This window comes from Miscanthus floridulus, unplaced genomic scaffold (assembly GCF_019320115.1).
Source record: "Miscanthus floridulus cultivar M001 unplaced genomic scaffold, ASM1932011v1 fs_894_1_2, whole genome shotgun sequence".
Classification (NCBI taxonomy): Eukaryota; Viridiplantae; Streptophyta; class Magnoliopsida; order Poales; family Poaceae; genus Miscanthus; species Miscanthus floridulus.
In genome coordinates, this window is record NW_027097417.1 from 44096 (window position 1) to 58914 (window position 14819).

At 42.1% G+C, this 14819-nt stretch overlaps 1 protein-coding gene and 1 long non-coding RNA gene across 2 annotated transcripts; both read right to left on the reverse strand.

Annotated features, from left to right (window-relative positions):
• Positions 1-747: 747 nt before the first annotated feature.
• Positions 748-2325, reverse strand: LOC136533470 (UPF0481 protein At3g47200-like). The gene has a single exon (XM_066526015.1). The coding sequence runs from the start codon at positions 2323-2325 to the stop codon at positions 748-750; it is 1578 nt and encodes a 525-aa protein (XP_066382112.1).
• A 10002-nt stretch (positions 2326-12327) lies between these two features.
• On the reverse strand, positions 12328-14462 carry LOC136533471 (uncharacterized). The gene is made up of 5 exons (XR_010778492.1): positions 14146-14462; positions 13911-14063; positions 12789-12852; positions 12607-12688; positions 12328-12495 (listed from the first exon to the last, which is right to left on the reverse strand). It is a non-coding gene; the product is annotated as an uncharacterized lncRNA (long non-coding RNA).
• Between the last annotated feature and the right edge of the window lie 357 nt (positions 14463-14819).

Consider the following 14819-nt stretch of genomic DNA (forward strand, 5'->3'; position numbering starts at 1 on the left):
TATTATCATTAATATATTGGTCTTCATACAATAAACTAATTATTTTCTTCAAATTACCTGCAGGATCCAAACCTACTAAGGATGTGGTTTCTCGTCGATATCCTTAAATACGAAAGGAATGAATGCGCTGAAAACATTCCACTATATGTAAGAGAAGGACTTAATTAAGAAGCTATCGATAACATTGCAATAGAGTACGTAATAAGCTATATAAACATGGTATTAATAAAGTTATTTAGTACCTATGACAAAGAATGTAAGTATATAGGAAATTGAAAGAGTTATTTTGTGGTTTTTTTAAAGTTTAAACCAGTTCGTATTTGTGTACCATACGAGCTTTATATTACTCAATCTTGAATTCTCTTTTTATAATTTTTTAAATTAAACCAATATTAAGAAATAATTAATATCTAAAAACACGTGCGTGCCGCACGTGCACTTTTACTAGTTAGACTAAAAACACAAATAACCAGCACATATATATATTAATCCTGTATTTTTCTCGAAGTACGTAATAATTAGATTTATTCATAAAAATACTTAAAACTAGCACATTTATACATGTCTTCTTTTTGCACAAATATTTTTTCAAAAATAGTACAAGTGATCAGCCAAACGATGAAAATTTAATGGAGACACATTTTAAAACGGAGGGAGTACTACAAAGGAAATTATATAACGATTAAAGCACATATATAGAACATACATATCATATCATGAGTAATTGTCTCCCTCTACAGCCATACATCAAAAGGATTTCTTGATTGACAGGAGTGTCCCTATGATCCCGACAAGTACACCGATGCCGGTGAGAACCGCGGCGATGATTTTCTTGTTGTTGTAACAAAACGCATACAGCTTGGTCTGCATCCGCCTGTTTTCCTTGTATATCTCGATGCCTCGCATGACGCGTAGACTTTGGAAGCTTGTGAAGAAGTGGAGCGCCTCCTCATTGGTGAGCCCTCCTCCTCCCTTCAGGAGACCCCGCGCCCGTAGCTCCTGCACATCCTCCTCCCTGTTTACCAACATGGCCAAGAGCAAAAGGTAGGAGCAGACAACGGAGTCTTCTACCGGAGCTTTTGAAAAGCTCTTGACCGTGCATAGCTCGAGAGCCACCATGTTGACGAGGTAGCTTGCACGGTCACGGTCCAGGGGCGCCAGGGGCGCCACGGAGAGCTCGGCGAAGAGGGTCCATTTGTGTTTGAGGCCCATGTCAATGAGGTCCATTGTCTTGTTGGCTTTGAGCGTGATGCCGATCTTGGCAAGCTCAATGGCACTGACTGAAATCGGCGTCCTGTTCTTGGGTTTCACTGTTGTACTGATAGTGTCGCTGGTTCTTCCAACCGTATAGTACCGGAGAAGGCCAAGTAGATGTGGGGGTTTGTAGTCTTTATTCAATGCAGGAGGTACCCTTTCTTTGGGAAACTTACGGTCCTGCAGATAGCCTTTCATATACCTGTAGATGAAGGTCCCCAAGTGCACGGATCTGAACATCATTACCGTTTTGACCACTTCCCATGGGAGTTGGTTCTCAAGTAGCATGACGTCATGAAGGATGTCGATGCGGTTAGGGCCCAACAAACCGCGCAAACTCCGATCAATTTGTATACCACTCTGCATAAGCATGTACTGCACCAAGAAGCAAGCATCAAAGAACATCATGTGTCGGAAGTCGTCATCGCCCATACCTGCCATCACATCCTTGTCGTAGAGGCGGCGGACTTTGTCTGCAGTGGAGGCAACTGCGGAGAACAGCTCCTCCAGTAAGTGGCCAGATTCCCTGACGCAGCGTATGGCAGCAGCATGCTTCACCTTCTCCGCCTTCCTGAGGTGGACTCGGTGGTGATGGTAAGGTCCGATGGCCACATATCGTGGCACGGTATAACGTTCTTCAAGTGCATGGAGGCTTGGAGGGTATCTATGCATCTTCTTTTTCATCATGTTGATATCAGCCTCAATCTCACACTCGACTTGCTCGAACACCCCACTAGCTCGACTGTCGTTAGAGATCTTCATTTCTCCACTATGCAAATTGACAACCTGCTTGTTGCTAGAGATCCCGGTTTCCTGACTATTCTGCCCTTCAGTCACTTCTGCGGCGTGCCAGTTTGGCAGTGAGGCTGCAGAATAGTGGTAGTCAACGAGATGCTGCCCACCCCATGAATGAGGCACGTATGCTGGGAGGCTACAGGAACCAAACATGTCAATAGACGCATACTCCACTGGGAGGCCAGCAGCAGGAGACCAAGCTTCGGCAGCTGGTTCTTGAACGGGCCAGCTCGCCATCTGAAACTCACAAGGTCCCCATCCTCCATCTTGGTCCATGATCCAATTGGCCTTCCCAAAGTAATCACTGCAACTAGTGTGGAAACAGGAAATGAAGAGTGAAAAACAGCCAAAAACACATCTCATAGTGAAACTAGCTAGTACTCCCTCAATTCCAAAGTATAAGACGTTTTGGATTTTCTAGATACAAAAAGCTTTTGCTATGCATTTAGATGTACACTATGTCTGAATATATAGTAAAAACAATGTATCTAAAAATTGAAGACATTTTACAATTAAAAACAGAGGGAGTTCTAATGTCATGGTAGAAACACAAATTAAGGCCTAGTGTACGAGGGATTGAAGACAGAAGAGAATGGAAGGCTTACATCCGGGCACAAGAAGAATGACCATATGGACACTTCTTCACGTATACAGAACATATATAGACGACGGCCAACCAAACGCTAATGTCCATGATGGTTATTTACTGTATGGTGGAAGTGGCCACGTACGTACGCATGTGCTAAGCCTACTTACCCCACGTTCACACTTGTCTGAGCCTGGCCCTGAGCTGGCAAAACCTGGAATCGCAAGCTCTAGTATACCATATCATGTCATTAGTCGTCTGTGCATATATTAACCCAGCCGTAGGCGTATGCATGCCATTGGCTAATCTATCAATGCCAACCAAGGTTTTAAATCTCCGGCTATAGCCTCCGCTATCTCCGGCTATAGCTGTTTGAGAAGAATTTAGCTAAGTTTTTCTATATACAAGTTAGCCCTTAGCTGCCGCTATAGCCCGCTATAGCCGGCTATAGCCTGCTTTCAGACACATAAAGCTAAATGGCATAGCCGGCTATTTAAAACCTTGATGCCAACAGCCATCACCATTAGATCTACCAGGGTAAACATTATCATGTGCAAGAATAAGAACGGATAAGACAAGATGTTTCACCAAAAACAGTCTTTCAATTCGATACCAAGCCGATCTGCATCCACCAATATTATGATGCCGCCGCAGCACTCTGTAATGATCTTTCACCACATAGTCTAACCATCCCCTTAGGCGGACCTGATCGACACCTCTTCAATCTGCTTGACCCAGCCCCAGTCCTAAGTTTTTCGGGGCTGCAGCCAACTAAACTCAGGACACCTTTATAAATATAACAAAAATAATACTCAAAATGTGTGTATATACTCCATCCGTCCCAGAATAAATCAATTCCTAAAATCCGTGCCAGTCAAACTTTTTTAAGTTTGACTAACTTTATAGAAAAGAGTAACAACATCTCTGATATAAAATGAGCACCTTATGAATATATATTCTATGGTTAATATAATGATACTAATTTGATACCATAATTTTTAACATTTTTTTCTAAACATTCGGTTAATGTTTAAAAAGTTTAACTTAATACAACTTCAGAAATCTATTTATTCAGGGAGAGAGAGAGTATAAATATATATTGTGCATTAAATGTTACCACACTTATCATGTATCCAAATGAAATATTCACATGAACAACTATAAATATCAAGTTACTTTAACCTCCATTGGCTAATCTATCAATGCCAGCAGCCATCACCATTAGATCTACCAGTGTAAACATTATCATGTGCAAGAATAAGAACGGATAAGACAAGATGTTTCACCAAAAACAGTCTTTCAATTCGATATCAATATTAACCCATTGAGGGGACCGCCGCACTTCCACATCTACAACCAAGCCGATCTGCATCCACCAATATTATGATGCCGCCGCAGCACTCTGTAATGATCTTTCACCACATAGCCTAACCATATTCTTAGGTGGACCTGATCGACACCACTTCAATCTGCTTGACCCAGCCCCAGTCCTAAGTTTTTCGGGGCTGCAGCCAAACTAAACTCAGGACACCTTTATAAATATAACAAAAATAATACTCAAAATGTGTGTATATACTCCATCCGTCCCAGAATAAATCAATTCCTAAAATCCGTGCCAGTCAAACTTTTTTAAGTTTGACTAACTTTATAAAAAAGAGTAACAACATCTATGATATAAAATGAGCACCTTATGAATATATATTCTATGGTTAATATAATGACACTAATTTGATACCATAATTTTAACGTTTTTTTCTAAAAATTCGGTCAAAGTTTAAAAAGTTTAACTTAAGACAACTTCAGAAATCTATTTATTCAGGGATAGAGAGAGTATAAATATATATTGTGCAATAAATGTTACCACACTTAACATGTATCCAAATGAAATATTCACATGAAACAACTATAAATATCAAGTTACTTTAAATAATGCTTCCGACGTCCCTCAATGCAAAGTCACTGATGATGGTTATATCAATTTTATCCAATAATTTATTCTCATCGCCTAATATTGCCCAAAACTATTTAACCTCCCTTGCGACAACGTAGATCTCAAATTGTTCTTCAGCAAATTTAGATTTGAGATGGTTCTTTTAGCTTCTGTTACTCTTAAAAATTATCCATGGACCCTCTCCGTGAGTCTATCCACTAATAACTCAACTTCTCTTTCCCTTTTCCACTCCAAGAAGCATATTTTCTCGTGGTACTGAAATTTAGATAAACATTATGTAGTAAAAGTAACACGGCGAGGCAATTGGTATTGCGAACTGTCTCTGAAAATAGAGACCATTTTTAGAGGCGCAAGGAAACATCAACTGCAGTTATAAAATCCATTTCTAGATGGGGTCCATTAGCTAGGCCCAATAGAGGCATCTTTACATGAAATTTTTTGAAAGAGCCACCATGGGAAAACAAGGGGGCACCTCTAAAAATCGTTTATGTGGTAGTGTGATACCCAAAGCCAAGATAACGGAGCCAAAAATGGTATTTTTGAGTTTGGGGGCAGGGATGACACCCTGGCCAAAATTACGGATTGCTCAGGAATTTTACTCCAAAATTTAATGGTAATAAAGGAAAACATTAAAGCCATGCACATAGCCTTGTGGATATTCCTCTTATAGAACATGGACACACAAGCCATGTAACTCTATGTAGACCGACGCTACATTTTTCATGCATTTCTACCTCTACCACGAAAAGGTTTTGCACCCTAGTTTCTAATGTTAGCAACTACATATCAATTGTCCTATTTCTCTTGGGTCGGCCAACAAGGATCATTCCACTCCACACATGACACGCGACATCGGCGAGGGTAACCAACCCTAGTCATGAACCTTGACATGGTAGCTCCAAGAATTAGACGAACCATGTTCCCAAGTAAAATTAAGCTCCTGGCCAGAAGGAATAAGTTATCTAATTCAACTAATCGTATCGTGCATTCATACCCACACCTCTCTCTCCCACCGTCTAAAAAATATGTCGATAAAAAATAAGCAACATTATATTATCACTATTAATTGGCAGAGGAGGAGATCTATTGTATGCAGATCCAACTCCATACCGTTAGTTCAGTCCGGTAATGGATCTACAAGCATCTAGATGTGGCCGGAGATGAGAAAGAGCAAGGACAGGTATGCACCACCGATCTTGAGTGCGCAATAACCCGGAGATGCTGCGGGAGTCCCTGATGTGGGTGATGTGGAGCGTGCTGCCAGCCACGAGGGTCTTCATGGCAGTGGTCTTGCTACAAGGAACACACGGCAGCAGCCAAGTGTGGTGTCGTCGTGACCACCATGCTCTCCACCACCCACGGAGGAGCCCCTCCCCTAGTGGTGCAACAGGATGCGGTGGTTGTGTGGCTAGGGTTTGTGTTCGAGGCGAGCCCTCTGCCCTCTCTAGGTGCATGGTTTTGAAGGCTAGGGAGGAGAGGTTAGAGGGAGCAGACTGCGGGATGGACACGGCATGAGGATACCGACATTGGCATGTGGATCTTGCGATTAAGACCGGAGCTAGAAGATGAGCTCAAGAGAGAGGGGTGATGCAGAGAGATTGGGGACAGAAGAGATTGGGGTATGGTTGTCGGTCTACTGAACTTCATAAAATTTTTGGGTCCATGAAAAGCTCACAAACGTAGGTTACTTTAGCCGCGTCTTTGATATTCCTGTCAAGTCACTGATGGGCCTTAAGCATAAATCACACAGAGCTACTGGGGAGCAATTTCTAATTAGTCATCAGAGATGCTCAACATTGATCTGTCTTTGATATAGTGACTTTTTTGTGTGTATGTAGCATAGTGAGATATTTATACACTTTTTAATAAACTTTGGTCAAAGTAAACTGGTTTGATTTAGATAAAAAACAACAAATTTACATTTTGAAACAGAGTACCAGAGTATATATCATGTGTTTTTGCAGCCGGATAAAATTTAAACAAGAACACACGTTAAAATTTTTATGACTCCTTATTATCTTCTCCTGATCACATCCCTCAATTCCAAAGTATAAGACGTTTTGGATTTTCTAGATACAAAAAGCTTTTGCTATGCATTTAGATGTACACTATGTCTGAATATATAGTAAAAACAATGTATCTAAAAATTGAAGACATTTTACAATTAAAAACAGAGGGAGTTCTAATGTCATGGTAGAAACACAAATTAAGGCCTAGTGTACGAGGGATTGAAGACAGAAGAGAATGGAAGGCTTACATCCGGGCACAAGAAGAATGACCATATGGACACTTCTTCACGTATACAGAACATATATAGACGACGGCCAACCAAACGCTAATGTCCATGATGGTTATTTACTGTATGGTGGAAGTGGCCACGTACGTACGCATGTGCTAAGCCTACTTACCCCACGTTCACACTTGTCTGAGCCTGGCCCTGAGCTGGCAAAACCTGGAATCGCAAGCTCTAGTATACCATATCATGTCATTAGTCGTCTGTGCATATATTAACCCAGCCGTAGGCGTATGCATGCCATTGGCTAATCTATCAATGCCAACCAAGGTTTTAAATCTCCGGCTATAGCCTCCGCTATCTCCGGCTATAGCTGTTTGAGAAGAATTTAGCTAAGTTTTTCTATATACAAGTTAGCCCTTAGCTGCCGCTATAGCCCGCTATAGCCGGCTATAGCCTGCTTTCAGACACATAAAGCTAAATGGCATAGCCGGCTATTTAAAACCTTGATGCCAACAGCCATCACCATTAGATCTACCAGGGTAAACATTATCATGTGCAAGAATAAGAACGGATAAGACAAGATGTTTCACCAAAAACAGTCTTTCAATTCGATACCAAGCCGATCTGCATCCACCAATATTATGATGCCGCCGCAGCACTCTGTAATGATCTTTCACCACATAGTCTAACCATCCCCTTAGGCGGACCTGATCGACACCTCTTCAATCTGCTTGACCCAGCCCCAGTCCTAAGTTTTTCGGGGCTGCAGCCAACTAAACTCAGGACACCTTTATAAATATAACAAAAATAATACTCAAAATGTGTGTATATACTCCATCCGTCCCAGAATAAATCAATTCCTAAAATCCGTGTCAGTCAAACTTTTTTAAGTTTGACTAACTTTATAGAAAAGAGTAACAACATCTCTGATATAAAATGAGCACCTTATGAATATATATTCTATGGTTAATATAATGATACTAATTTGATACCATAATTTTTAACATTTTTTTCTAAACATTCGGTTAATGTTTAAAAAGTTTAACTTAATACAACTTCAGAAATCTATTTATTCAGGGAGAGAGAGAGTATAAATATATATTGTGCATTAAATGTTACCACACTTATCATGTATCCAAATGAAATATTCACATGAACAACTATAAATATCAAGTTACTTTAACCTCCATTGGCTAATCTATCAATGCCAGCAGCCATCACCATTAGATCTACCAGTGTAAACATTATCATGTGCAAGAATAAGAACGGATAAGACAAGATGTTTCACCAAAAACAGTCTTTCAATTCGATATCAATATTAACCCATTGAGGGGACCGCCGCACTTCCACATCTACAACCAAGCCGATCTGCATCCACCAATATTATGATGCCGCCGCAGCACTCTGTAATGATCTTTCACCACATAGCCTAACCATATTCTTAGGTGGACCTGATCGACACCACTTCAATCTGCTTGACCCAGCCCCAGTCCTAAGTTTTTCGGGGCTGCAGCCAAACTAAACTCAGGACACCTTTATAAATATAACAAAAATAATACTCAAAATGTGTGTATATACTCCATCCGTCCCAGAATAAATCAATTCCTAAAATCCGTGCCAGTCAAACTTTTTTAAGTTTGACTAACTTTATAAAAAAGAGTAACAACATCTATGATATAAAATGAGCACCTTATGAATATATATTCTATGGTTAATATAATGACACTAATTTGATACCATAATTTTAACGTTTTTTTCTAAAAATTCGGTCAAAGTTTAAAAAGTTTAACTTAAGACAACTTCAGAAATCTATTTATTCAGGGATAGAGAGAGTATAAATATATATTGTGCAATAAATGTTACCACACTTAACATGTATCCAAATGAAATATTCACATGAAACAACTATAAATATCAAGTTACTTTAAATAATGCTTCCGACGTCCCTCAATGCAAAGTCACTGATGATGGTTATATCAATTTTATCCAATAATTTATTCTCATCGCCTAATATTGCCCAAAACTATTTAACCTCCCTTGCGACAACGTAGATCTCAAATTGTTCTTCAGCAAATTTAGATTTGAGATGGTTCTTTTAGCTTCTGTTACTCTTAAAAATTATCCATGGACCCTCTCCGTGAGTCTATCCACTAATAACTCAACTTCTCTTTCCCTTTTCCACTCCAAGAAGCATATTTTCTCGTGGTACTGAAATTTAGATAAACATTATGTAGTAAAAGTAACACGGCGAGGCAATTGGTATTGCGAACTGTCTCTGAAAATAGAGACCATTTTTAGAGGCGCAAGGAAACATCAACTGCAGTTATAAAATCCATTTCTAGATGGGGTCCATTAGCTAGGCCCAATAGAGGCATCTTTACATGAAATTTTTTGAAAGAGCCACCATGGGAAAACAAGGGGGCACCTCTAAAAATCGTTTATGTGGTAGTGTGATACCCAAAGCCAAGATAACGGAGCCAAAAATGGTATTTTTGAGTTTGGGGGCAGGGATGACACCCTGGCCAAAATTACGGATTGCTCAGGAATTTTACTCCAAAATTTAATGGTAATAAAGGAAAACATTAAAGCCATGCACATAGCCTTGTGGATATTCCTCTTATAGAACATGGACACACAAGCCATGTAACTCTATGTAGACCGACGCTACATTTTTCATGCATTTCTACCTCTACCACGAAAAGGTTTTGCACCCTAGTTTCTAATGTTAGCAACTACATATCAATTGTCCTATTTCTCTTGGGTCGGCCAACAAGGATCATTCCACTCCACACATGACACGCGACATCGGCGAGGGTAACCAACCCTAGTCATGAACCTTGACATGGTAGCTCCAAGAATTAGACGAACCATGTTCCCAAGTAAAATTAAGCTCCTGGCCAGAAGGAATAAGTTATCTAATTCAACTAATCGTATCGTGCATTCATACCCACACCTCTCTCTCCCACCGTCTAAAAAATATGTCGATAAAAAATAAGCAACATTATATTATCACTATTAATTGGCAGAGGAGGAGATCTATTGTATGCAGATCCAACTCCATACCGTTAGTTCAGTCCGGTAATGGATCTACAAGCATCTAGATGTGGCCGGAGATGAGAAAGAGCAAGGACAGGTATGCACCACCGATCTTGAGTGCGCAATAACCCGGAGATGCTGCGGGAGTCCCTGATGTGGGTGATGTGGAGCGTGCTGCCAGCCACGAGGGTCTTCATGGCAGTGGTCTTGCTACAAGGAACACACGGCAGCAGCCAAGTGTGGTGTCGTCGTGACCACCATGCTCTCCACCACCCACGGAGGAGCCCCTCCCCTAGTGGTGCAACAGGATGCGGTGGTTGTGTGGCTAGGGTTTGTGTTCGAGGCGAGCCCTCTGCCCTCTCTAGGTGCATGGTTTTGAAGGCTAGGGAGGAGAGGTTAGAGGGAGCAGACTGCGGGATGGACACGGCATGAGGATACCGACATTGGCATGTGGATCTTGCGATTAAGACCGGAGCTAGAAGATGAGCTCAAGAGAGAGGGGTGATGCAGAGAGATTGGGGACAGAAGAGATTGGGGTATGGTTGTCGGTCTACTGAACTTCATAAAATTTTTGGGTCCATGAAAAGCTCACAAACGTAGGTTACTTTAGCCGCGTCTTTGATATTCCTGTCAAGTCACTGATGGGCCTTAAGCATAAATCACACAGAGCTACTGGGGAGCAATTTCTAATTAGTCATCAGAGATGCTCAACATTGATCTGTCTTTGATATAGTGACTTTTTTGTGTGTATGTAGCATAGTGAGATATTTATACACTTTTTAATAAACTTTGGTCAAAGTAAACTGGTTTGATTTAGATAAAAAACAACAAATTTACATTTTGAAACAGAGTACCAGAGTATATATCATGTGTTTTTGCAGCCGGATAAAATTTAAACAAGAACACACGTTAAAATTTTTATGACTCCTTATTATCTTCTCCTGATCACATTGTAGTTACTATATAATACCAGAGCCGCCAGTAGTACACGGTCCTACAGATATCTTGGCCCAATAATATTTGCTTCGGCCTATAATCTTCTGAGATTCTCTGGCCAGTGTGTTTTGACAGTGTTGTCTATTAGTCAGTTGGCCAGTGGGACATATGTAAGATTTGTCGGTGGTGTTGCCTGCCAGTTCGGTTTGTCTTTTCTTCAAGCTTTCTCGACCCACCCCTTACGAAACAACCACTTGTTACAAAATCTAATACGTGGATACACAGACAGTCACCAACCATGTGGGGGTAAGTAGTATGCATGCATTGAGTTGATGTATTATAATGATGTTTTACAACCAAATCGGGACTATTTTTTAGCACACTAAGGTACGGTGGCGTCACTACTAGACTCGCATGCTTTGCTGAGGGCCTCTGGCCCTCGGCAAAGGACCAGAAACCCTGGGCAAAGGCTTTGCTGAGGGCTGCCCTCGGCAAAGGCTTTGCTGAGGGCTGCCCTCGGCAAAGGCTTTGCCGAGTGCTGCCCTCGGCAAAGACCCCTCGGGGAATTTTTAGACGGCGAAGGGGTCTTTGCCGAGGGCCCTTTATCGGGCACTCGGCAAAGCCTTTGCCGAGGGCCAGGACGGCCCTTGGCAAAGAAAAGAAGCCGTCACGCGCCGGCGCCGTTGGCGGTTTCTTTGCCGAGGGCCGACCCTCGGCAAAGAAATGGTTTTTTTTCAATTTTTTTTGCCGAGGGCCGGCCCTTGGCAAATAAATTTTTTTTTTTAAAAACCTTTGCCGAGGGCCTCCTCCCTGGCCCTCGGCAAAGAAATTTTCAGGATTTTTCCCAAAAAAATCTTTGCCGAGGGCTATTGCCAGGGCCCTCGGCAAAGGTTTATTTTTTTAAAAAAATTGTTTGCTGAGGGCCGGCCCTCGGCAAAGAAATAGTTTTTTTTTATTTTTTTTTTAAAAAAAACCTTTGCCGAGGGCCTGCTCCCTGGCCCTCGGCAAAGAAATTTTCAGGATTTTTCCCAAAAAAATCTTTGCCGAGGGCTATTGCTAGGGCCCTCGGCAAAGGACCCTTCTTTGCCGAGGGCCTTGGTCATTGCCCTCGGCAAAGAGGCAGAAATTTAATTTTTTTTGTTTTTTGCATTCCAACGACACAAGCATTTCATATATATACATATATATATCACACAGAACCCATTTTCTCACAATATATCACAACCATAATTGTGAACCACAAATCACAATATATTACAACGACAAGTCACATGTTCATCATCATTCACATGTTTATTACGACAAGTTCATGAAATCCAAGCACAAGTCAGAACCATAAACCACAAATATTACAATAAAGTACATTTGGTGATGTAGTCAGTTGTCGCATCCTCCTTGGAACGTAATGCAGTATGACACTTTAAAGAAATAGTTAGGACTTCACAGCAATCATTTTCCAACACAAACTTGCTTCAAGTTCCCATAAAAGTACCAACATATTGAAGAACTAAACACAAGCACAAACAGGGTTGCTTATGGTAAACTGACATGGACAAGTTTCATCTGCCACTTCATTTTGTTTGTTACATAGATGTGAAGTTTCTTGAACTGTGGATTTGAATGGCAAAACAAACATTGTTTAGAATACGGTGTTGCGCTTTGACATGGTTCTTGTCAGCTGGGCAGCTACACCAAAATCACCTGTTTTGCCATTGTTGTGGTGACACAGCATGCCCACAGAGTCAGGACATGCAGAAATATGAGTGCTAAGAAATGTAAACTAAAATTTTTAAAGAAAACAAATGCGCTTACCCAACTTCACCTCGCCTTGCTCAGTTAGAAGAATGTTACCACCCTTATGAAATTGAAAAATCGAGTGCAGGTAAGCAAGGCCCTGGAGAAGAAAATAAGCACGCAAAAGTTCAATATCCAAAAACATTCAGTTGCCCCACAAGGCAACAAATACTTCAAATATGATGCAACTATGTTAGAACCTTTAGTGCTTCTCTACATATATAAGCTATTTGGGATTCATCAAGAGGGTCCTCTCTGCTAACTCTACAATAAAATACAAAATAAGATGAAAATTATAAAAAATATAAAACGAACAACCAGAATATCATAAAGACTCAAGGAACAAAACCCTGCAAAGAAAGCCGAGAGTGCAGGTGTGGATTTCATCTCTGAAACATGAGACAAACAGTTGCTTTCTGACGCTAAGATACTACAGAATGATTATCTGTTGGTCTATCTGTTGGTGTAGGGCAGTAATAAAATGCATTGACGTCAATATCTCTCCAAAAATTAATATGACATTGGTTGAAAGAATATCAACAAGATCTTGAACTGTAGAGCATATGGAGAACTAATTTTTTTTCCAACACCAACAAGATGATTCCAGGGATATTTAATTTGGATCAAGTATGGACACATGCATTTCCCTCGTCCCTAAACATTAGCCTACTTATCCAGCTATGGATTTAGTTGTTAAATCAGATAAAAACAACTACCAAGGCATTGTGAGGAGAAAACTAAAGCAACATAATCCATGCAAATGAAGTATGAAGGCGAGGCCGTCATTGCAAATATGAGGAAAAGAACTACCAGTGTGATGCTATGTTTCACTGTGAAAACAAACAATTTTAAACACGTTGATTTTATTGTCACATATTAGCCAGGATTTTGTCCCTTCCATGTTGATTCTAAATGTCATCTAATCAATCGTACATGGGGTGTATCAGTTGGGTATGCAGAGGAGCAATCTAGAGCTAACATCAAAAGCCTGATATCAAACATTCATTTTTTTATTACATCTATATCTATATGATCATAATTTCGTGACCACATTGCTAGCAGAATTGCATTTCCAATTACGAGGCAATCACATCTCTGGGGCGCAACAATAACAAGATCATGTAGTTATCCAAAAAAAAACAAGATCATGTGATCTACTTGCTACAAGCATAAAGCAGCTGAATTCAATTCCTCCACCAGCATTCATCATTCATCCAATCGTTTAGGCCTACTTACTGATCAACATGGTGCAATAACTTCTGGCACAAAGGGGTCAGACAGTAGAAGCAACGGAGTAAAGAGTAAAGAGGCGGCCACATTACCATGGCCTCGAGGTGGCCGTCGAAGCTCTCGATCTGCGCTCAGACGAACGAGAGCGCCTCGTAAGCGGCGATGAAGGCGCCACAGTTCTCCATCGCCACCTCCTACATCTGCCACCGCACCCGCTCCGCGTCGACCCTCAGAAGCTCTGTCTCCTATAATCTCCCACCAAACCAATGAAGCCGGAATCACCATCGACACCAATCAGAGGTCACGAAGCAAGTGTAGGCGTACTACCTTGTGGAGGCGCTCGATGGAGAAGGAGAGGATCTCGCAGACGTAGGGCTAGTAGGCGGCGCCGGGAAGCGGGCGCCCCATGTCGGCAGGGGTGTCCGAGGAGGAGCTCGAATCCGGCGTGTGGCGGTGCCTCGTGTCGAGGAGGTCCATGGCGAGCGGTGCGAGATCACGCTCCTTCCTTCTCCTCCACACCTTCCTGCAGCAAGAGGCCATCCAAGAAGCCGGCATGCAAGCCCACGGCGGTGGCACCCACCCCTTTGGCAGTTCATGCGTTGAGGCTGCGGCGGAGGCACCCCATGGTCTCCATCTGCGGTGGGGGTGGTTGGTGGGCGGGGCGCGCGGGGCGGCCGGGCGGGCTGCGGCGGGCCGCGCGGGGCGGCCGGGTGCGCGGGGTGGCTGGGCACGCTGCGGCGGGCCGCGGGGCGCTGGCGGGGCGAGCAGAGGCGGCCGGGCTGGCGGGGCGGCATATGGATTTGGGCCAGGCCGCTGGCCGATTTAGGGTTGGGCCCTTTGCCGAGGGCCCATATCCAGGGCCCTCGGCAAAGATTTTTTATTTTTTTTAAATTTTCTTTGCCGAGGGCCATTGGCCACGCCCTCGGCAAAGATCCTCTTTGCCGAGGTCCAGGCTAGGCCCTCGGCAAAGATTTTTTTTGGTTTTTTGAACCTAGTATTTT